This window comes from Dermacentor albipictus, chromosome 10, assembly GCF_038994185.2.
Source record: "Dermacentor albipictus isolate Rhodes 1998 colony chromosome 10, USDA_Dalb.pri_finalv2, whole genome shotgun sequence".
NCBI lineage: Eukaryota > Metazoa > Arthropoda > Arachnida > Ixodida > Ixodidae > Dermacentor > Dermacentor albipictus.
In genome coordinates, this window is record NC_091830.1 from 29,566,991 (window position 1) to 29,591,522 (window position 24,532).

At 46.1% G+C, this 24,532-nt stretch overlaps 1 protein-coding gene across 3 annotated transcripts in view; it reads left to right on the forward strand.

The window, feature by feature from the left end:
- LOC139050472 (ubiquitin carboxyl-terminal hydrolase 47-like) overlaps positions 1 to 23,639 on the forward strand; it is a 75,155-nt gene extending 51,516 nt beyond the window's left edge. For 2 of the 3 annotated variants that reach the window (XM_070526899.1, XM_070526901.1), the window contains 13 exons: positions 1,100 to 1,242; positions 2,312 to 2,405; positions 3,351 to 3,442; positions 6,124 to 6,207; positions 6,909 to 6,989; positions 8,707 to 8,822; positions 9,534 to 9,652; positions 13,099 to 13,229; positions 15,167 to 15,214; positions 15,874 to 16,004; positions 17,398 to 17,469; positions 17,610 to 17,761; positions 18,678 to 23,639. In XM_070526899.1, coding sequence (XP_070383000.1) covers positions 1,100 to 1,242; positions 2,312 to 2,405; positions 3,351 to 3,442; positions 6,124 to 6,207; positions 6,909 to 6,989; positions 8,707 to 8,822; positions 9,534 to 9,652; positions 13,099 to 13,229; positions 15,167 to 15,214; positions 15,874 to 16,004; positions 17,398 to 17,469; positions 17,610 to 17,754 — 1,256 coding nt within the window. In that variant the 3' untranslated portion in view covers positions 17,755 to 17,761; positions 18,678 to 23,639. The remainder of the gene's footprint in view (positions 1 to 1,099; positions 1,243 to 2,311; positions 2,406 to 3,350; positions 3,443 to 6,123; positions 6,208 to 6,908; positions 6,990 to 8,706; positions 8,823 to 9,533; positions 9,653 to 13,098; positions 13,230 to 15,166; positions 15,215 to 15,873; positions 16,005 to 17,397; positions 17,470 to 17,609; positions 17,762 to 18,677) is intronic. The other variant, XM_070526900.1, reaches the window with a different exon arrangement.
- The last annotated feature ends 893 nt before the right edge of the window (positions 23,640 to 24,532 follow it).

The window sequence follows — 24,532 nt, forward strand, 5'->3', positions numbered from 1 at the left end:
GAGCGGAATCAAACCCATGTCACAAGGGTTCCTCAAGGATAGCAACCAGACACACTAGCAGGCTGTGCCATAAATGCAATGGCTGTGTGCCCCTTTCCAATGAAAGCTTTCATGCCCACGCTTTAGCGAGCCTTGCCATGAATGCAATTGATATGTGCCACGGAGTGGGTGGCACTGGTGGTGCACTAGTGCGTCGCGTTTCTAGTCTGAGGCCACGCACGGTCTTCTCAGCAGTGCCATTAGACAGTGCAGCGTATATTGAAAGAAGTGCGAGAGCAGTGGCTGTTGTTTTGTCCAAATTGTATGTTGAGTACTTGTTTCATCGAAAGAGGTCTTGTTGGCAAAAGGACTATATCGCCACCAAGCATCTCGGTATGCAAAACCACTTGTATCGAGAGCTGTTGGTCAGTGACATTGAGGCATACTGGAGGCTGCTTCGAGTGACAAGAGAGGAGCTTGTTCAGTTGCTGCCAAATCGTTTCTTCCCCTCTCGTGTCCAAGTAATCAGTGAGAGTCATGTCCCGCAACGCGGGGAGCTGCTCCATGAGATGCAAGAAGGTTGCCTCATCACTCAAGTTTATTGCAGTCGCTCTTGCACAAGTCACACGGGCAAACAGGCACGGATGCTGTCAACAGCGATGAAGCTGTTTCAGAAAAATCCCAAAGCCACTCTTGTTGTCATCCTGTAGAGTATGCTAGGCTAAATCCACAGCATTCGACCCCCAGAATCCGGATGTGAAAAATAGCTCGGAATTTTCCGTACGTGGGGTTCACGGACGACGCGCGGACGGTATGAATTCGTGATGCGTAGTCACGTGATGCGCCATCCGCCGCGGAAAAGACGGATTTAGTTCATTGTGTGGATCCACCATATGGGAAGTCGATTTCAACACCACCTATAACGACAGCTGTTCTTAATAAATCAGTTGGTAAAAGATTGGGGAAATTTGGGTAGTTTTCTGAAAAACAAAATATGGCACGGGAAAGGTTAAGCATCTTGACGCAGATTTTCAGCCTTAGCATTTAGATGTGCCGTCATCTGCCTGAATTGTACTTCTGTCTTCACATTCTAACTGGCTGGTCTTCTGCAACTTTGTAGAGATGACGGACCAGATCAAGCGGAGCATGCTTGAACCTAGCGGGAGCACATCTGCGGCTGCGCCCACCGCCGCTGCGGCACCTATTGGCGACGGTGCTGGTGTTTCGGAAGAGGCCAGCGCCTTTGCCTGCGGTGACACTGCGGTGAGTGGCTCTTTTTTACTTCATAGTCTACCGAATAATGCAGCAGCAAAGGCACCTCAAAGTGAATGTTTGTGCAGATTCCATCTTTGTGCATTCTGTCCCTCTTTCCATCTCCTCTAGCCCAAGATCTCGCAGATTTTGCCTCTGTCGATATTTAATAATCCTTTGTGGTCCAGTAATTTCTTCAAGAATCGATGGAAATATCATAAAGAAAAACTAACAAAACTATTTTTAGAAATCTCAGTGTCAATGAATTTGCAGTTACATAATTTGTCAACTTTGTCCTGCAGCTACGTATGGCTCTCCTTTAAATTCCACTAGTGTATCCGCCGCATCATTGCTGAGGTTAGGCCTCTGTGTTCGATTTTTTTTGCAACCTGCTGCCTCATGCATATCGCATGCCTTAGAGGACAGAAATATGCCCTTCAAATAAACATTGGCCATATTGCTCGCCATTATGATTGTGAATTAAGGTGCAAGCCACGTGTGGTTCTTCAGAAGCAGTTCATGAAAAAAACCTTCAATTCATTGCCCGAAACCCCAGCGGGAACTTTTCTTTATTTTTCCCAGACTTTTCTCGCTGAGATGCACATATAAGATCGCCACTGCATTTAAGAAGTTCTGACCATAAAGGCTTAATAGCTAGAATCATGCCCTCAGACAGGGTTAATAGACGTTTGTTTATGCATGTGAAACAACCGCTGTGGTGGCATAGTGGCTTTGGTGTGGCACTGTTAAGCCCGAGGTCACAAGATCAAATCGCAGCCACAGCTGCATTTTCATGGGGGCAAAATGCAAAAACGCCCGTGTCCCATGCGTTGAGGGCACGTTAAAGAAGTCCGAGGTGGTCAGAATTAATTATGATGTGCCTCATAATTGTATCATAATTTCGGTGCATAAGACCCCAGAATTAAAGAATTTAATGCATGTCAGAGGCAGTGTCATTAATCAAGGCATTGTCACCCATCATTGAAGGCAGCTGTTTATGCCATGAATTGTTAAATTTTGTGTTCGCAGTAGATATTTTTGGTTGTGTGGTAACGCTGCACACTTATTCCTTTTGTCGCAGCAGCAGTCCCAAGTTGAGGCAGCGGCCACGAAAGAGGAACCGCGACGCTACTTCCGTGCATGGCCGTACACGGACAGGGAAGATAATGGCCGCGGTAAGTTGCCAGCATACATAGTCAGGCTTGTGCAGTAGGGTAGACAGGGGCACCAGCTCGCTTACCTTAAAATTGCTGCATGAGTCCGACAGGGAGGAGAGTTGCATGGAGATCCACCATCGTTGCACGCAAAATGAACCAACATTTGCATGCAACCCACACATCACATTTGCCAGGGCAAGCTTCTCGTTACATAAGTGATGATGGTTGACCCATTATTTTAGCTCTGGATATATTTTCAGCATGTCAACAAAGCTACAGCAAAAAGAATATGACAACACACATGAAGCCAAGTTATCAGACAATGAAACTTCAAAATACGAGCAAAATAAGAGTTACCCCCGACCCAATTTCACTCTCCCATGACATAAACTGTGGTGACCAATAGCAGTTGGCATTGATGTTAGGTAGCGCAAGTTGGCATGCCATGGTTGCCAAGCCTGCTTACCTTTTTGATGGCGTTATTTCTATCATTACAGCAGCTTCTGCGAGATGGAATTTGGCATGTCATGTGCTCAGCATGTTAATGGCATTGTTTGCATGGTTACAAGGCCCTCCGTGTGGCTGCGATGAATAATTCAAATAGCTGTAAAATGCAACGTCAGTTTTTTTTTTTTTTTTCACAGTACATACCCATATCACACATTACATTTTTCATCTATGATCATAGTGCCTCACACAAAATTCATGTCCGTTGGGTGAAATTTTCAAAATTGCCACATAATACTTTATTCGGCATGTTGCAGAACCCCTTAAAGCTGTGAAAATGAGATATAGGCCTGAGTTAGGGCACTGTATCACTTTGAAATGATCAGAATTTTCTGCAGTTAAGGCATCCTCCTCTTCCTTTTGCCTGCTTTCATTGGAAATAATGGCATTCAACATGAACTGAGGATGATTGTGTGTCACGTTTCGATGCCAACCAGAGTTTATTTGTCTACACAGGGCTTCGTGTCTATGTGGACAAGCGCATCACATTCGGGGCTCTCAAAAAAGAACTGGAGCCCTACGTCGGCATCGATTCCAGCCAGTTCAAGGTCAGTCGACATGGAAAGTGTTATGGCTTAATGAAAATTCACCTCCAAGACGAACCATTCTTTATTGGTTGTGGTGTTCTCACCCGTGCTCTTGGGACAAAGGAACAACTACGCAGTAGTGCAAACAATCACAAGGGCATTTATTGCACCTTTCATAGATCAATGCCTGCTAGCCGAGTTGCTATCCACAAAACATGCCTATGGGCCCGCGACAAATCTAGGAAGTCCGACTCACCGCGACCAGGTAACGAGCAAATATGTTCGCCCCATGCTGGATCCCAACACCTGGTCATTGGCGCGTACGGTCACGCGAATCGTGGCGCGTTCGAACAAGCCCTCGCGAGACGGTCTTGCAGAAGCATGGATCGGTGCACTTGTGGAATGTCACGCAGCTAGCCAATTCCGAACCAAAGAGCAAGTGCCTACTTCTTTCCCCGTCCAAGTAACCCTGCCGTTAGGTCGCGTTAGCAGCGCAACACTTGCGCCATTTCTCGTACTGCGCTGCAACCAGACCGACTGCCGCAGGCATCAGGCCACGCGGCGAAGCCGGATTACAGGAGACGGGAGCTATGCGGGAAAACAACATATCAGGGGACACGTGAGAGTAACGCATCCCCACATGGTTCAAAGATGAACCGTGCTGTGGCTCTGGGAACAGCCGAATAGAGACCACTTACATGCAATTAAACCTCAGTATAACAAAGTCCATAAAATCGGCAATTTGCTTGGTTATATTGAAATTTCATTGTATTGAAATTCGACCTCTTATGCAAATAAGTACAGTGGCCAATCTATTTTGCTTACACTGTAAGGGGGCAGCAGAATTTTCCGAATTATCGAGCAACCAAAAAAGCCAATATGAATGAGAAAACAATTCATTTTGATAAATTTGGGAGTCGCTGAAGAGTGATGCAGTTTCACGCTACGTTGACGATGTCTTCACATGGATGGATGTAAACAACTTTATGCAGAATCCAGCAAAGTTTAACGACCCAGGCTCGGGTCTCCCGTGAGTTAACTTCGAGGCCTTGCCTCGTCATCACCTCTCGGGCCCGCTGGACTGCCCACTCTTGTGTCTTGAGGTTGGAGCTGCACAGAGCGGTGGCCCACTGCGATGCAAGAGCCTCCGGAGCTTCTGCCATTTTAGCTGCTGTAGCAGGACACTCCCACAGCGTGTGCAAGAGTATCGCTCTAGTTGCCCGACATAACTTGCAAGGAGCACTCGGGTATTGCGTGGGGAAAATGTGCCGCATTTGTACCGGACTGGGGAAGGTGTGTGTCTGCAGTTGTCACCAGACGACTGCCTGGCAAGGTGTCAGTTTGGGGTGAGGTGGGGGCAATGTCCACTTCCCTAGCTGGTAGTGCTTAGTGATGTTGTCGTGTCTAAGCGTTCTTGCTTGTTTCGCGCCAGGAGATCTGAACATCTGCGGTACGAATTAAGTGAAGCCAGCCATGCTTTCGCATGCACTCCGCCCTTGTGGCTCCCCCACCCGCACCGAGACGACACTATCAGGAAAAGTGCTGACAGTGGGGAGCTTATGCTTCATCTGCCTCTCGCTCTGATGGGCCACCAAAACTTGAGATTATGCAACCTCCAATACTAAACGCACGGGAAGACAGCTTACGTGGTGCCATGCCATCTCAGCACGCCCACTCATTGCACCTGCAGCAGGCTACCTCTAAAGCAGGGTGCGCGGCTGCGTGGCTATGTATGCGCAACAACTTACCCCCGCCCCTCACGCGTGCTTCATCTCATTACCGCGAACTAGCTCCCCTCCCTCTCTTTCCCTTTGCTCGCACGGGAAGGCGTCACTCACGAAGCCCACCATCTTGTCTCAACCACGCACACTTTCACTAGCACCTAAGGCACACAGTGCATTGGGGTGATAGGATCTTATCGCATTTGGACTTTATATGGAACATGATATGGCTCCACTTTATTTGTCGCTCTTGTAGTGCAGTGCGGAATTTCAGAGGTGCGTTTGCAAGCAGCCGCTTGTAATGCAATCATTTGACCATCTGCATCGACAGAAGTTTCCATTTATTGTTTCGGCATTCCTTTGCGACGGCAGTGAACTTTCGTTGCATGGAAATCGCATAGAAACGCGCTTTTTTATATTGAAGTTCTAAATACATGATCTATGGACAAGAGGTGATGAAAAGTTAACTACTTCATTATATCGAGGATTTCGTTATATCGAGGTTTAACTGTAACACCATTGAAAAGAATGGCCAAACCTTGCATAAAAATAGGTAAACTAATAGGAGTAGCCACAGCCTTGTGAAGCAAAAAACTTAGAGTAGCAGTGACTAGGGAGTAGCCAGAGAGTTGGGAATTTTTACACATAAATTTCTAGGCTTGGGAATTGACTTGGCTATTGCCAGAGTCTTGAGAAATGCCAGGAACATAAACACAAGCAAAGCCTGTGCCTATGTCATTCTAGTCTGTATGATCCGAAACTGACATGGGCTGTCTTTCTGACAGCCAAACTTAATGCACTCAGATTTTTTTTGTTCCTCTTAGTACATTCTGGAATGGCTAATCTTTATAGATTTATTCAGTAACCTACTAATCATTCGACACCTGTGTAATAAAAGCCACTACCATGTAGCATGCAGGCTGAGTTGCATCAGTTGCCAGAACTGACCCGACATTGGTCATCACTCCTTGCATAATGCAGGTGTTCCGAGTGTACTCCAACAACCAGGAATTTGAGTGCACCAAGCTGTCGGACAACCTTGCCTCTTATGCAGAAGACACCAAGGTGAGGACACTTGTCAAAGCATGCCACGTATCGCAAAAAGGAGTTGGTGGAATATCTTGCACAGTACGATACCTGCCAGGTGCCAGGGAGCAGAATGCAAAAACTCTCGTGCAATTACATTTAAGTGCACTTTCGACAACTGAGGGCATGTTCCTATGAATGGGCAGCGCAACTCGGACGGAAGACGAGGCATATTGTGTACTACATCTCGTCCCACTTCCGGGTTGCGCTGCCCACCCACGGGAACATGTTCAATCACCAACTCGCCCAGCTTGCCATGTTAAAACTGTGGGCAGTCAGAATTAATCCAGGGCCTCCCCCCCCGCCCCCTCTTTATTACGGCATCTCTCGCAGTAGCCCCAGAGTAGCTTTGAAACGTTAAAGCCCATAATTTGAATGTCTTAGTCGATGCTAGTCAACATATGAAAGAACGCGCCGGCAGAGGTCAGGTGCACACCGCGGGCACAGTCAAACCGGTCGCAGTCATTGTTCCCAGTTCAAGATGGTATCGAGCCCAAGTGGGCCGTTGTGTCCCTCGCAGCATGTGTGAGGGACACACCGGCCCACTTGGGCTTGGTACCATCTCGAACTGGTAACAATGATGCGACCGGTTTGACCGTGCCCGCGGTGTGTGCCTGACCTCAGCCGGCGCGTTCTTGTGGTTCTTGCGGTTCTTGTGGCAGCTTGTGGTCTGTGCACAGCTCGTCATCAAGCTGGGAAGGGCGCTGAAGTCTGGCGAGCACCGCATGGAAGTGTACCTCCTGTCGCCAAATGCTCCAGAGGTGAGAGGGCAGGTTTTCCTTCTTTTTTGCCTTAAAAGCTCAACTTTTCTTGCCATCTTGAAAGTATTGTACAACAAACCCGCATTCTAACAAAGTAATCTGGACAGGAAATTGACTTCATTGTAGGCAGTATATTGTTGAAAGAAGTGAGGCCAAGGTAGTCATAGTAACGCAGTAACAAGAAACACTTAAAATAATGCGATATTTTAAACAGGAATTTTGCTATATGTATTGGGGTTTTACTCTAGTTAAACAGTACAGTGGGCCCTCTTCATAATTCTCAAATGCATTTCTCCGCATTGCACATTTGTCCAACTTATGAGGGCCCTGGTCATGGTTCAAATGAAGTGCTAGCTCCTCATTCCATGTCCTAAGAGAAAACAGGCTGTACTTGTACAGTGAAACCTCGTTACACCGTAGTCGGCCGGAGCTCGGAAAAAGTACGTACTAAACGGTAGTACTGTTTAAGCGAAATAGCATGACATCGCCCACTTACCTGTCGAAAACGGAACTCGGAGAGAGTGCGATGAAAGGGGAAAAAAACATGCAGTATTTATTCACTTCGCGGGACGTAAGTGTTATTTTCATTTGATGTCGCGGCGGCCTAGCACGACGACAGCGGCCTCAAACTTACTGAAGCTGCGTGCCAGCTTCTCAGCCAGCCCCCCTCCTCTCGGCAAACACTCGCACGGCAGATTCCTCGTTGGCGTTACGTATTCTCCGTGCACGCGCGCAGTAGTGCTGCATAAGTCCCGGGGCGCCTTTTTCATTGCAGGGTGCCGGAGTTCGGAAAACTTTTCGTTTGGAATAGTTACGTTATCGCGCCCCTGTTCTCCTTGCGACGATCGCATTCATGAGGCTGACGTAACGCGCAGCTCCTGCCACTGTCGGGCCTGAATAGCCCGTGCTGTCGCTTTCCGTGTCGTCCTCATCACTGTCGCTACTTGACACTTCGGCAACGACAGCGGCAACGATGGTGAAAAGTCGAACCTAGTAGCCGACATATCTCTTCGCGGTCGCATCAGCGCTGCCGAGCAACTTCGCATTCCGAATGCCACACACTGTAGTGAACAGCAGATCCATGTCGCGGGCCAGCGCCGACTTCTTCGTGTCACGTTCGGTAACACGGATGATGTTTAATTTTTCTTCTATGCTGAGCACCCGGCGTCTTTTTTATCCTAGCTTCGGCATGACGCGAGTCCTCGCTTGCACGACGCCACAACGCTCTCTCGCACTGCGTCCATGCGGCGTCGCAATGATGTTGATATTGATGCGGCTTCACGTGCAAACGCACAGGGCGCTTGGAGGCCGTTGTACCGATCTCTGAGGCTTGTTGTTCTGCCGGGCCACCCGATGGAGACGACGCACCGCCGTGTTTGCGCGACGAAAAGTGGAAACACTACGTTTTAACCAATGCGTACGCAATAAGCTGGTACGGTTTATGCGGTTACAAAATACATTATGTTCAATGGCCGCTGAGTCGGGGAATTGACTTTACTACTTTTAAACCGAAACTACTGTTTAAGCGGGTACGGTTTAACGAGGTTTTACTGTATGTGAATTGTTTGAGGCAGGATGTATGAACCTCCAGATGCATCTGAGTATTGACCACAGCGTTCCTGGCATTTGCTGTGTGCAATCTACACACCTTTTCTTATTTCAGCATGTAACTCATCTTCTGCTTTTCCTTCTCACCTCCCCCCTCTCTCATGTGAAGCCAAGCAAGTTTCTTCTAGACTGGATCTTCACGCAAGGCACGACAGTGCTGCAGATAAAGCAAGAGATTCTGCACAAGATCCGCGAGCGCTGTGGTCGGGACATTCCCCTGAACAGGTGATGAAACTGTTTAGCCTGTGCCGCTGGTCAGGGAGTATTGAAACTGATGCTTGCAAGTGCAACGAACTAAAACACCCAACAAATGCTTAAAGTATAAACCCCATGCCGGCGATCTTGCACGCCACAGCGACAAGCGACACGGTGGAGATGGCTCTCACGTTCACTCGTCACCTGCAAGTCGTACCCCATGCGAGCGATGACTTCGAGTGACGTCTCCCCAGTGTTGCTGGTATGAGGGCAGCAATATAGGAGCCAAAACTAGCGTGCCGCGTGCTTTATTAACTTAAAATTATGTGTTTTGCCGTAAAAATCAGCGTAAAATATTTCTGAAGGTCTTCCAGTAGGTTCTTATCCTTGCACTATAAAAATTCGATCGTTTGCTCATTCCATGCCACAATCGGTAGTACTTGAGTGATGTACATCCAGTTCCGGCTTCGTGCTATTGGCTAGTCGCTCATAGCGCTTCCGGGCGACAAGCGACGAACTCTAGATTTGCAGAACCGAGAGATCGTGTGACAAGACTGAGCGATCTGTATAAGCGACGGCTATATCCGTCGCTCGTCGCTGTCGCGCACAAAATTGCACTCATGGGGTTCAGCCATAAGGCAATTGTAGTTTGGTGTGCTTAATGTATGTATAAAGTATTTACACCTTGATGTACAGGGGTGGAATTATGAGGAGTGCCTTCTTTGCCTGTTGTGCTTGCAGGTGTCGACTCAGGAAAAAGATCTCTGGCAACCCGGGCTCCGTGTACCTCGACTCGGACCGGATAGACAGCGATGCCTCTATGTTTCTCTCACACAAAGTATTCCTTGAGGTGCTTCAGGGTGAGCTGACCTTTCTTCTTGTTAGCTTGCTTTTCTTAGCTCTTTATAGAGGTGGCCAGATTTCAGTGGATTGTATGTTCACTTTGAGCTGTTCCTGTAGGCATGGAATGCGGTCAACTTCCCACACAATCTCTGGTTTTGTAGAAATGCAGGGCGGAGGCCGACAAGCATTCATTTTTATTTTACGTACAATACTCCCAGTCTCTTCCGAGATACCAGCAGGTGGGACGCAGAATTAAGTACAGCGCCAAGTCATGAACAGAAACAGGCGAATTCATAATACAGTGTTCAAGAGTAGCATAACGCAGTTCGAAAACCTTGTAACATAAGCATTGTAACATCAGTTAACAAGATGTAGTACCCTAAGTATGTCCACGTGATACTTTCACATTATAGAATCAAACTAAAACATCATAACTATGTAGTACTTATGCAATCATGAATGCGATGTGTATACACTGGAAGAAACTAAGAAACGAAGAAAATTCCGAATAAATAAAATCGCCATCTGTATAGCAGATACTTTGCGCAAGCATTAGTGTTACAGCCCGGTTAACAAAGATAACATGCTAAAGGGGAAAAAAATGGTAATAGCAGTTATTGTAACTGAGATGTAAGCAGTGCTTTTTTTACTAAGGGTACAAAACCGTTTAATGACTCAGTGTTAGTGATTTCTTAGTGTAATTTATTCCGTTCTCTAAGCACAAGTGGAAAATGTGAATATTTAAAGCAGTTTGACTGAGAGTTTGTCCAGTGTTAGGGAATGCTTGTGTCGAGTTGGTTTGGTAGTCTTGTCATGGTTAAAAAAATGAACTTATATGTGTCAATTTTAATCTCATCTCTTAAACATTGGAGCAAGAACTTCTGTCTTGCTAGTTTCACTCTGTTTTCAATAGTTAGATGACTGGCTTTGTCATTTTTGTGGGTGAATCAGTTTGTGTGAATTTGTTAAATGCAAACCTGATTGCCTTAAGTTGAACAGCTTCTAGTTCTGATAAAAGCTTTATTGTAAGGAAACCAAGCAATTGTGGAATGTTCTAGGGTTGGTCAAACCAGTGAAGTAGAGGCTAGTAGTTTCATTTTAGGCAGTATGGAACGTCTAAGAAAAAAAAAAACTGGCTTTTTTAATGCAGATGACGTGATGTTGCCTACGCAAGTTTCAAGCCTGAGATCGTGTGAAAGTGCTGTACCCAAATATTTGTGCTTGTAAACCCTTGAAATCATGTTGTTATTAATTGCACAGCACTAATCAATTTTCTTTTTTTTTCCATGTTAATGTGAGCACTGCAGCTTTCTGCATGTTAATTAGCATTTGCCAATCTTTGCGCCATTTATGAATGGACGGTAGTACTTTATGCGGACTCCACCACATCATTGCGATAGATGATAATGCCATTTTCGCTCTTTTGCGACCCAACTTTGCGGCATTCCGCACTCGCCGAGCTTTGAGAGTTGTCCAAAAAAAATGCGTGGCCGAATGCTTCCGAATTAACAAGTTTTATTGTGTGATATAATGCACACGCCTGCCGGGATCATAGGACAAGTCCGAATCATCTGATTTTCCAGACTAATGAGGGTAGAAATAAAGAAGTTTTACTGTAACACTTCCAATTGTTAGCCAGTCAGACTTGTCGAAATGCACGGCCGAGAGTGTTCCTGGCACTCTGCGCAGACAGCGAGCTGAGCACAGCACCAGAAACACTGGTGGCCACGTAAACCAAAGCATCCAGTGCCGAATCACACAAACATAACTTGCTGGAGTCATGAATTTTCTCACTAAAGCAGTGCCATACTATAAACAAAACAACCTTTCTCAATTGCTATGCACGTGCAAAGCATGCAGGCCAAGCAGCTGTATACGTCCAGGAATCAAAGCACACGACCGGGATGAACCTCACTTTCGTTGGCGAGAGGATTCCTCCGCTTCCTAATTGTCGTGCAGCAACCGTGAAACATTTAGTTGACTCGGCACAAAGCCGCAACTTTGGCCGCCGATTCCCAACGAGACGGCGTTGGTTTGACATAGCTGGCGGGGGTGTCGGGCTGCATGCCGTCATGAAAAGCTCGCCCTTGGCATATGTTCGTACCCGTAGACAAACTGCACGGAGATGTGGCACAAGATCATGCGCACAGGCCGAACTAGTAGCGGCACGCATGATGTGGCGCTCGCAGGTGATCAGCCGGCAACTACCATGAACACTTACAGAAAAGTTTGTATCTACTCCTACTGGTAGTAACGACGACAGCTCATGCGGGGACAACGTTCTGAACTGGTAAATTTGTGGAACGCAGTTACCTACCATGGTGGCTTAGCAAATATAGTGTTTTGCGCTACTAAGCACAAACTCGCAGGGTCAAATCACAGCTGCAGCGGCTGCATTTCAATGGGGGCAAAATTCAAAAATGCCCCTGTCCCGTGCATTGGGGGCACGTGAAAGGTTTTCCGGTGGTCAAAATTAATCTGGAGCCCCTGACTACGACATGCCTCATATGCAAATCGTAGTTTTGGCACCTAAAACCCCAGAATTCATTCTTGGAACACAGTTCAAACAGCGTTCATGGAGTCAAGGTCACACGCAGGATATCTGCACTTCGCAGTGTCTCGCATCGTCACGTGCGAATGCGAAATGCACTTGTGGCCTTCACCAACATTTTCATGGTGCTGTAGTATCAATTCTAACGTCAAAATTCATTTTTCTGGCTTGCCTGATCAATCAGACATTCTTGCGACCCTGTCTATGTATGATAAAATCTGTCAGCAATTCATATTTACATTCCGCACACTAGCTCAACCACCAAAGAGCAACATGTGGGCATGTTCTGTGCAGACCAGGTATCGCTAACAAACAATCGGAGCAAAAGGCTTCTTCATCATCTAGGCAAACCCCCGCACACCCCAGCTGAGCCAACACACTGCTGCTGCGGGTTTCTTTTTTTTTTTTTTCCCCTCTTGTTTGCTCGCCCCGCCTCTTCTCCACATCACCCTGGTCACTCTCTCCCCAGACGGCATACCTAGTTCAGAAGCGCACTCGCTGTCTCGCTTCTCTGTCGGCTTTTCTGGCTACTACATTATAACTGATATTTTGTCTCGTGCAGCTGCACTTAAGCGGTATGCATATACTGAGTTCTGTGGGAAGATGGGAGTCATAAGAGACCACATAATATCCAGTCCTGCACTGTAAACAGCTACACTATTAAGGGTCTGAACTGTAAGTGGTTTACATTGCTTTGTTGTTGTTTTGTGTGTGTGTGTGTGTGTGTGTGTGAGTGTGTGTGTGTGTGTGTGTGTGTGTGTGTGTGTGTGACCAGGCATACAGAGGATTCCTGTCATGAATGCTTAACTTCGTCTTGCTTGGACCTATACTAAACACTGCAGCTACCTTGAGCTTTCACAGCAGTGAGGCTAAACTTAGTCTTTCTGTGGTGTATCTGCTCCTGAAATGCAGGGCCCGAAAAGGTTGTGTCTGCGAACAGCCTGGTGCTGTTTGTACGCCGCTGGCGGCCTTCCACCTTCACCTTTGACCCCCTGGAGGAAGTGGTTCTTAATGAGCGCACTGTCGGAGCACTCAAGGACGCGGTGCGTGCAGCTTTTTTTCTCTTTGAAAGAATGCGCATTCACGTAGCAGCCCTGGTTGATTCGACTCGACGCCACCGTGGCCACATTTCAGTTGGAGCGAGAATGTCAAAATGCTCGTGTTTTCAGATCTAAGAGATCTAAATGCATTTTAAGACACCAGCTGGTCAAAGTTCATCCAGAGCCCTTTACAATGCTGTATCTCATTGCCCCAGTAATGCACTGGGACGTTAAACCTGTTAACCAACCAATCAATCATTCAATCGACTAATTCATTTTTCATTGGTTCCTCAAGCAGCTGGAGACTGCCTCAGTAGCTGGTGTCTATTGTAGTGAAGCAAGATCATGCTGCAATCAGCTTGTTCAGAAAGTTTGATGATTATTAGTGTGAATGGTGTGAGCACGAGGCTTGCACTCAGTAGCATGCAGACTACGGACATCCACAGAAGTAAAGTCTGTGCACTACGCAGACATTAAAAGCACTTCATCCACCACAAAGCTGATAGCTGGCCTGGCTTTTCAGAAAAGCTAGGCAAATTTTCTCGGTTGCATCATATATTGAGTCAACCATAACCCAAAGTGCAATCGGCAAAATTTTGTCCATTGTATTTGACATTCATTGTACAAGTGTACAGATCAGGGCTAGTGATTGTTTTCACATATTTGAACACTATAATGGTGGACAAACAGAATGCGAGCTAGTTAGGGCTAACTAGCATGCATTCTTTCAATTGCGCTCCTGCCACGTTGCGTGATAGCAGCGCGATTTTGGCTTCTGCACTTCCTTTGGGGCCCACACTATTTTTGGCGATCGGATAAGTACCAGTGCAAGATGGTGCTCTCAGGTTAGTAGACTTCTGGTAAGTCGACCCTGACAGGATCAACAGAAGAAATAACAAAACACACCACTGATTGATTTGGCAGTATTCGTCCAATTCTAGTCTAATATGTTCCCAGATTAAACACGCACCCGCTTTCTTTCTGTCCGAGTTAAAAAAACTAACATAGAAATGACATTAAAGCTCCTAAACAACGTAGAAATCAAACACGCACCCCATTTCTTAGCAAGAAAAATGGGCAAGGCTCGAATATGTGTTGTGCAGTAGCAACTGGCTTCCTGAAGTCAATTTCATCACATGGTAATTTAGTCAGCTTTGCCGTAATACAGTCATGTTACACAGTAAAGCATATGAACGCCACGAACGCAGATTCGGTTTCGTATCCGATTGCACTGGGCAGGTAATTTTTGGCCTAATTTTCTTGAAAAAAAAAAGACTCGTGTTAGAATCAGGTAAATACCATAATCAGACATTGATGGTTGTTGCTTCAAAATCCTCATGGGGCAGGTAAAAAATGGGCGCTTTCGACGGGATATTCTTTCTTTTGATGTGTTCAGTGCATTAACTGTCTGCTAAGCTTTGCTAAGGCAGATGCTTATAATGTGCGTTCTGACTGGTCAAGTTCAAGTTATGCAGCAAAGGCCAATTTTAGGAACAAAATAATGAAAGTTTGGGCCTAAAGAAGTTCACAGGCCAGGGCATTCGGTTGGGATCAAATTAACTGAAAAACATAATTAAATGAAGTCAAATTACTGAACGTCTGCTGTATTACTTGTAACAGGTGTTCTGCTTGATAATTGCTTGTGTTTTTGTTTGTACGTAATGGCACCTAAATACCCATTGCTTGCAAATGGCTTGCCAGTAAACTTACACCGACCAGTGATGGCCATGTACAAAAAGCTGCTAGGAAAGCAAAGCTATCTTGTAGAAAATACGTTGTTGGGCCAGTTGTTCTATCTTCTTGCATCTTGTTCAAGTGAGTTGGTTTTCATTTTAAGAACCTTTCTTATCATGAAGCCACAGTTTTTATATACGTTTGCTTTGTAATATTTTCATATTCTTCATTTTAGATTCATTTGTATTTATCTGAAATTTTTGCAGCTGTCCGAGCTGAGTGGCCTGGACCCATCGGTCATTGAAATTGCTAAGGTGAGTAACCAGGTATCATGCTTAATTTTTATTGATAGCTTTTGACTGTACTTTCCTAAGATTTCGAGGCATCTGTTACAGGCCTCATGATCGTTTTCATTATGACGTTCTGTTCTCTAGGAACCCCCAGCTAAAATTCAATCCTGAGTCTGCAGTGTATGGGCTGTTATGCAGTCCTTGTCATTGTATCATTGTCGCATTTGTAATGCCATTGTGTGATCCTGTCATTATCACTGCCACCATCCAGCCAGCCACCGCTCTTTGGGTGGCACCAAATACTTCGGACATTTTTGATGGCCATGAGAAACCAACAACTTTGATTACTCCCCAGGAATTGTGCTTCATAGGACCAGACCCGGAACTTCAATAATACTCAACATACATAGCCTGCATTGGTTGCACGTGTACACATTGTAATGAAAGCCACATGTTCAGTTGACCAGACAACTGACCAATGTGATCATCCTGATAATGCTTTAAACATTTGCCTGACCACTTGTCAGCCAACAAGTCGATGAGGGCATTTCTGTGCTTTTTTTGCGCAATGGCCTTTGCGAATGCCTTTGACTGCTTGGATCAGTTCGTGTTTGCAGGTTTCATGTCGCATGTCGCATGTGTTTGGGATATGTATGGTCTCCTTTCTTTCTGGGGGAATACAGTGCCCTGGTCAGTTCCCATGCCCGGTGTCATCGCTGACTGTGCACACAGAGGTAGAGTGGCACTGTTCAGCGCCTTCCCTCATCTCTTGGCCACTGTACATAGGCGAGGACGGCCTCGTGGTGCTCTACCGGTAAGCACTCGACACTACACTTGCTGGTACTCTTTTCTAGTACTGGTACTCTTTTCTAGTACTGGTACTCTTCTAGCACTGGTACTCTTCTTCTAGCACTGGTACTCTTCTTCTAGTACTGGTACTCTTCTTCTAGTACTGGTACTCTTCTTCTAGTACTGGTACTCTTCTTCTAGTACTGGTACTCTTCTTCTAGTACTGGTACTCATTTTCTTGTATTGGTACTCATTTTCTAGATGTGTTCAGGGCTGGAGGCATTGTGAGCCAGATTGCAGTGAGAGCAGGGATAAACATACTTGCTATATGAGAGGTCAATGCTCTTGATATGTTTGTGCAGGACATGATCCTTGCTAGTGTGTGGATTTTTGTGAATATGTGATGTAAAGATAGAGCTTGGTGTTGAAATTTTGATGTTTCTGTTGCTGTCAATACATATTTTACTTAATAAAACATACACCCCACATCCTGTAATCGTGTGTCATCATATGGGACCCCACTAAAATCTTGAGCATTTCCAAATGAAGCCACAATAATGTGATTGGCCAGATTAATATGGGGAGATTATGGGGCATGGGTTTTTAATGCACTTAGCATTCTTGTGGTACTTTACACACTTTCCGGGGGTTGACTATCTCTGAGTGGTCCATGGTGGAATGGGTAGCGTGTCAGGCTGCTGTGCCAAGGAAAACAGAGTTCACAACCAATATGGGTCACTCGGTATGCGGCACTGTGTGCCTAGATGCCACTGTTCAATGAAACTGATGCCAACATGGACGACTAGGAATGCAGGACAAAGTATGGGGTACTGGGTATGTACCGCTCTTCAATTAATTTCTTTTATGCTGACTTGTAACACTTTGCATGCGCCACTCAATCTGTGCAGCTCTCATTGAACTCCTTTGGTACCAACTTAAGAGGTGTGCGCTATTCTTCAATGAACGTCATTGAGGCAACTTGGGTAACTAGGTAATTGCCATTGGTGATGTGCTGCTCTACAATGACAGGAGATCCCTTTAATTTCTCCGATGCTCGGCGGACATTGCACGACTTTACGGCACCGCCGCCAGAGGGCGCTGCGTGTACAGCGGGAAGCGCGGGAAAGGAGCCTCGTTTCATTTCGACCAGCCAAACGTACCATTAGAAAACCGTTTAAATTTTCTCATGCCGGGCAGAATTGAACATACTGCACACGAGCTCAAGAGCACACAGGAAACACAGGAACATATGAGTTCCTTTCGAATTCCACACAGGAAAAAGCACCTGAAGGTGTCTGATTTCTTGAAATAGAGCAGATGGGGAAATGTGGACTCCTGCACTGTCCATTGACTGTATATATAATTTGACTTTGCAACATACTCTGCCAGTGACTCATGCCTCTGCACATTTCATGCAGCGACCGAACGGAAACTCTCAAGGAGCTAACAGAGGAGGAGAAGCAAGAAATCTCCAGTCGAGAAAATGTCAGGTGCGTTTTTGCCCTGTTTAATTTTCCCAGTACCAGCTGATTGTCGAGGGACTGGAAGTGTAAATGCTACCGGGAGGGTAGAATCGGGGGCCTTGCAAGTTTGGAGCAGGCCTACGAGCACGGACGAAACATGTCTGCAGGGCTCCCAAGGGCGTCAAGGCCGTCCCGTCCCCGAGGAAAGAGCGTGCGCTCAAGATCTACATGGGCAGCCCACCCAACGACAGCAGCGCGCTGTCCTCGGACATCAAACCCAGCCTTCACTCTGTGCCTATCGACCTGGACTGAGCAAGCAGTGAGTGCGATTTGCATGTCACCTTGCCGGTATGCTACGATACGGTGCAGCCATAGCTGCAAGGCATGCTGAAGTAGTGATAACTAAAAAAAAAAACATCTGTCGGCGTGTTGGCACTTTCTCGTGCACAACCAATGGTAGATCACAAGCGGCCGACCAAAGGAAGCCTTAGCTTGGAGCCATTGTTTCGGCAAGGGGAATTTGGTCTTCTTTTGGACTTGTTTTTGTTTCCTTGACGAAGGTAAACCCCTTTGTCGAAACATTGGCAGAGGCGCCATCCAGATTTGATCACTGTTTGGCGCACCTGCCGCAGTTGCTCAGTGGCTATGGTGTTGGGCTGCTGAGCACGAGGTCGCGGGATCGAATCCCGGCCATAGCGGCCGCATTTTGATGGATTTGATTAAAGCCGCGTTTGATTAAAGCCATAGGCACAAATGCATTAGTACACTCATGTTCATGGTTACTGGTAAGGTTCATATTGCCTAACTGAAGCCACAAAAGACAGAAAGGCTCTTGCTCGAGCAGAAAGTCCCAAAACTCCTTTTGCGCAAAGCAGCCCACACTGATAGCGTCATGCAGTCAAGGCAGCACGTGCGATTTATCTGCACTTCACAACAGTGCACATCATGTGACATGAGACACACGGAACACGACTTCAACCATCACAATATTTTAACCATAGATTCTCTAAACAAAACGCGACGCTTGACTAAATTCTGCAAATGATATCTTTTGTACTACTGGCCTCGAAAAAAAAAGATTGGATTTTAGCATCGACATTTTTTTTTCAGGCTGTCCAGTTACTTGGAGTTTCTGCTGTCCCGTACGAGTCCGAGAAAGTGTCAGTGACTGTGAAGGACTGCATGGGGTGAACGGGTATCTCATCAAGTTCCTTTGCTCGTGCTTTCATTTGCAGGCTACCCAGGATCACGACACTGCTGCCTAGTGGTATTTTTCTTCAAAGAGGACCGTAGTGATCGACCGAGTGTCTGTGACTATGCGCGGCAGGACGAGTGCAGTGCCGCGCAGTGAAGACGGCGACGACAGCAGAGGGGACCGTCTCGCCGGCTCCAAACTGACGCCGGCGACTTCTCTCTCCTTGTCAACAACGGAAACGTGCGTCCCAGTGCAGAAACTGTCATCTCTTTCGTGTCAAAGAAATATCGAGGAGAAGCTCGGAAGCGTGCACCCGAAACGTGTCCACATCTTAACATGCCTCCTACTGTCAACCTCCTTTCTTTAGCTGCATCTATTTCTTTTCTTTTTTAATTTTTATATACATATATCTGCAGCCCTGAAAGGAGACTTCAGCCACTTCCTCAGCAGTTTTGACACCCTTTCTACGTTTTTTTTTTTTCGAATGCTTTTATTAGCTGCTCTAGCCAATCAGCTGCATCTATGCTGGCAGGTTTATTCAGAAAGTGATGAGGTCGACTACGTACTCCAATACCCCTCCCCCTCCTCACAACCTCTCAGGTACAGCAAACTGTCTTGCAAGATTTCAGATCTCAGCAGCGGCCCCCCCATTCGGCTTCTGATGCAGGGCTGTATTTGTACGCCGCCATGTAGGTCGACATGTCACTATGGGTAAATTGTGATGGGGTGAAGAGTTTCCATATAGAAAGTTATTAAAGCTATAAAGCAGTTTTCTTACAGTTGTCTTTTTATTTCTTTTTTTTTCTTCGAAGGCATTTGTAAGCCGAACGTAACTAAACACGCTCATCAAAATAGGTCGTCGCAGTTGTCCATGCCAGGTATCGAAACAGGAGTTCGTGTGAGAGCATCAATATTCAAAAAAAGCATCGGAATTTCAAAGCTTATTTGAAACTCTTCAGCATCAGCATTTTGCAAGTGATTTCCTGAGTAGTCAGTCAGACTACTTTTGTCCTGGTTGTGAAGCAGTGTTTTACTGAACACTGTATACCAGCGCATTCTTTTTGTTTTACTGTCGTTTTAAAGTAGTTTCGTTTCCTTATCAATGTGCTAAAGCTGACAGTCTGATGCACCAGATATGTCACATAAGGCGCACTTCATTTTAGGTTGACCAAAAACAGATATTCTAGTTCTACAGCACAGTTCATATATGCATAGTCTTTCAAATTAATGTTGAAGTGTGGTCACTAGGTATAAAGTCCATTTTAACTACTTCATCACCTGGTTTTATTAGTTGAGTATTTCATAACTAAATGCATGTAACTGTGGCCATAAACATCAGTTTGGGTCATACCTAAAAGCGTACGGAGGACGCTACATATAGATTTGACTGTTCTGGAACTGCATCAAGCCAACAGTCAACTTTAATGTGGTATCACAACATTAGCAGTGCATGATCATGATGCATGACCATTTTACTAAGGTCCTGGAGTGCTTAGGCTGTGCCTCATACCACCACAATCTCGATTTCAGTGGTCATTGTAACCAAAGACCACTGAAATACTTCAGCCTTACTGGCTTCTTTGTGCGAGCTCACAGCAGGGTGCCAATGGGACTCGTGGACTTTATTGGATTTGAACGGTCTAAAAATGAGCATGTGACAGTTGCTTATAATGCAGTTAAGCAGGAATCCTGTTCGTGCGTCCATGCAAAGACCTAAATTAGGCAAATCTCTGGTTGTACGTGTTTGTGGTTTTATGCGGCAGCATGTTCATTCAATAAGCCATTTTCGTCACCACAAATTCTTTTTCATTTTGTCTCTGTTGTTTCCCGCCTTTTTTTATGATTTATTGATGTGTTGCGATAGCTTCTGCAGCCTGCATTACCCTGTCGATAAGGTCTTGTCTGTTCCGGGCATGTGAAGATGCAGGATTGAGCTTTGCTTTTGTAACATGACAAAATTTGAAATGGTTTACCCTTGTTCTGTTTTTTTTTTCTTTTGGTGTTTCTATCCCTAGTGCAAGTTCATTTGCCCGCTGCAGTACAGAAAAAGTACTAAGAAAAGGAAATATTCAGTGCTGTACTGAAGGTTCATTCTCACAAAAGCAGCTGTTTTTTTGCACCGTCCAGCTTTCAGTGCATTTTTTTAGCCGTGCGTTGTGCTGTGGCCAACATTGTACAATCCATTCCACGTGCCGACTTCACTCTGGATGATTTAGGCCTGTTTTGAATGAAACAACTGCAGGTCACTTTATAACCTAATGAACAGGGTAATCCATATTGGGATTGTTTGTAGGGTTCCCAGCACAGCAAAGGGATGGTCTGTGTACTCTGGGCTAGCCCCTTGCTTTGCTGGATAGTGTGCTTGACCCTTTTCCAGCAAGAGGGTAGTCTACGTCTTTGCAGAATAACCTCTTCCGGGTGGAGGCATCGTAAATTGCCATCATAGTCTAGGCTTCTGCCTTTCTGTGCTGGGCACTCTACAACTTCATTTGAGATGGCTCTATTGCCAGGGTGTGGTCTGTCTTACAAACTTCTGTCTTGCTGATGATACATCGAGAACTTATCATAGCTTAGGCTACGCTGTGCGGTGCAGCAATTCCTCTGCTGGACTTTTTTCTTTTACCGTGAATGTGAATTGGAGTCCTTTTCAACCATTTCTTACAATTTCTCTTAAATCTGCTTGTCAAACACAGCCAGGAGGTTAGCTTCAACATGGGTTTTGTCTATGGCTGCTGGACGTTCGGAGGCAGTCCATCAGCTTTCATGGTGCGTATGGAGTCGACAGCGTTGCTGAGATCGGCAGTGAATTCACATCTATTGTTCACTGTTGCCGATTGCATTGTTCTGTGAAAAGGGGACAGAACACTGTTGCCTGAGGTCTCACTTTAACCCATTAGCTAGTCTAGATTTCTAACATTCTTTTTTTTCTGAGATGCATTTGCGGTACTAACTTTCATGAATGTGATATGGTGGGCAGCCAAAACAAGCTGCCTTGGCGAGCAGCCATTTTTGCCGTAGTGTGACTAGCTTTCTAAAAACATGTCCGATGTAAGCATTTGCCCAGGTGGAACACCGCGCATGTTTGTAATGACTGCAATGTTTTCTGTAAGAGCAGTTCCCGTGCTGTACTGGTGATGGTGAAAGGCATTTGTGTAGTTGCCACGCGTGCAAAAAGAATGGTCGGGTTTTGGTCGTTTCGATAACAGCCAACAGTTCCATGTGCCTTGTGATGCACTCATAACTCTGCAATTCTATTGGTCATCAAACCTTGCCTGAATACCTGGTTGGCTCCAGAGCCACCCCCTATGACCGGGAAATTAGATGTCAGCAACTCTTATCAAATCCTTGCTTTGACAAAGGAGTCGTGTAAGTGGCTCTACTGGCTAAATCTCTGGATTGTTCGTGCACCGAGTTTGCGCAGAGATAGCATCCCACGGTAGTTCGGGTGCAGTAGTTATTGCCTGCTTCGTCCAAAATAAAGAGCAAGCGTCACATCGTCTGGCACAATGCCGAACAGACGATTTTGTTGCGTATCATGTTTAGGTATATTTGGGCGTTATGTGCCTGCTTTGTCCAGAATTAAGCAGTAGTAGTGCCACCACTTGCCACCAGGAGGCTGCAACCACTCGGCATTCTTTTCTACAAGCGTTTTCATAGGGCACATAACGCCACCGTTCCTTCTGCTGAAAAATATATACTTGCAGTTAGATCATTTGCTTCAAAACAGGCAGTGCAATCACGTAATTGCACAAAATGCACCTGTAAATGCCATTTCTGTATGGAATTTGAGCTCAAACGAGCCATTGGTTCATCTGCAAGAGCTGTTTAAACCTGGCTCCCTTATCAATGAAACATTCAGGTCTCACTGCCTTGTCGTATTGCCTACTACTCGGCTAGTGGGCAGATGAGTGATGTAGTTGTAAGTCTAGGTCGATTGTCGAGTCATTGTTAAGGGCTTAGTGTAATATTTGAACTTGTGTGATTGTAGAGCTCTGATGCCATGTGGGTGTAACTTCATGGTGTAGCTGCAAAAAGCTGCCAGGGAACTGCATTACTGCATGTGGGTTTAATGTGTCGGAGAATAAGACGAGACTGCAGTCAGCCCATTCCATAATGGAATAATGGAGCGTGCCATGAGAGAGCGACGTGTTGCACAAGTGTTTAGGGGCAGCCATCATGAAGCAGCCTTTCTTAACTGCATTGGCACATAACTTAAAAGCAGACCATTTGCTCTTATTTCTCTATAACACTGCATCTAAGGTTACAAGAGCTTCTCAGCCATTTTGTGAAACCAATTTCTGTATGGTGCCTCTGATGTGAAAGAGGACACGGGGGGAATGCTCTTTTTCAGTGAAAGCATGCCGGGGGATTTTTCTTAGAAAATTTAGAAAATTGTTTAGGCTGTGCAATGCTGCAAGAAGTGCCCTGTGATAGATTTTTTTTTTCTCAGGCTCATGGTCATGTAATGGCCCCTAACGCTGAACACTCCGATTGTGGTGTGTTCTCTATCTGAAATGAAATGCTTGAAACAACTTGAAGTTTGAGTTGAGGTTTAGTGGATGTCGCCTCTGTTCAGAGGAATGGAACCTGCTGAAGATTTTGTCACGATTATACATAAAACAAACTGGCCTGAGGTTTTAGGTCGTGATAGTGTGTGTACCCAAGATAATTGTTTTACCATTCACCATTCGGCAATGGGGAAGAGACATCTTCCCGGTGTGAAAGAAGTCGGCTGCTTCAAGTTCGTGTGTTCTCGGTTTAGCGTGTTTACGTTTTTCTTTACAAACCCGGCACCCAGAACTGCTACGTAATGCAAGACGGGACTTGTGTGCATGCTTGTTTTTTGTATTCTGTGCGCGTACACACACCACGTACGAGATGTGTCTGTATAGTGGCTGCAGTTCATGCCTTGACAGATTGATTACGGTTTTATTATTTATTGATATTGAAGGGGGCACGTCGCGCCGGAATAAAAAAATATATTGCAGAGTTTTTTTCCGAAGTTTTTGAAGCGTCTTTGTTCTCATCTTCATTCACACCTATTGGCTCTTTGCAGTCGTCTGCTGAATTGGCTGCAAACCATTAGAGGAAGAGGAATCTAGAGTATGTGTGCTGTGTTGCAGAATTGTTGATCAAAGATCAGCGAAGCTGTCATTTTTCCCTCCAATGAGGATCAACATTGTCGCAATCGGAGCGCTTACACCAGTTGTTGCAATTGGGTCGCAAGCCCCAAGGGTAGCGTTGGCCTGGCGGCCTGGGGCACAACTGGAAGCATCTGAAGGTCCTGGCAAAGCATGAGTCGACTGCCAACAGAACTTGTTTATTCTAGCATCGCAAAAGAGCAGCCGGTCAGGTCGACCGAAGTGGAGGGACGGGAGAGCACGTTACTCGACGGAAGAAATCGGAGCCTCTCTCTTGGCGTCCGGGGGCAGCTGCTTTTATACTCTCGGAGTTGAGGGCAAGAAGGAACGTCACGGGATGAGGCCACGTGACGGCGGGGCACGGACAAGCTGAGAGACATGTTGAGACGAGTGTAGTGACGCATCAGCCGGGCCGGCGCCGGTCAGACCTCCTCGCTTCACACTTGGGGAGCTCCTCTCCCCGGCTGCCGCGCTTTGACAAGCGTGGGCACCAACATGCACACACACGCACACACGAATACACGTGGCATCGAAACATGCCTGGACGCGCTTGGCGGGGAGGCGTCGCGGCAGCGCTGAACGGGCCAAAATGTCCGCCGCTTTGAATGAAGCCCCGGCGTCCGTTGCATCCGCGCCGGCTATACCGCGCGTCGTAGGCGAAACGTAACAACATCCACTTCGAAACTGTACTGGCAGCATGTGCGAAAGCTGCATTAGCTTTGTGCTGCATCTGAAAACATTCGTTTGCTACACA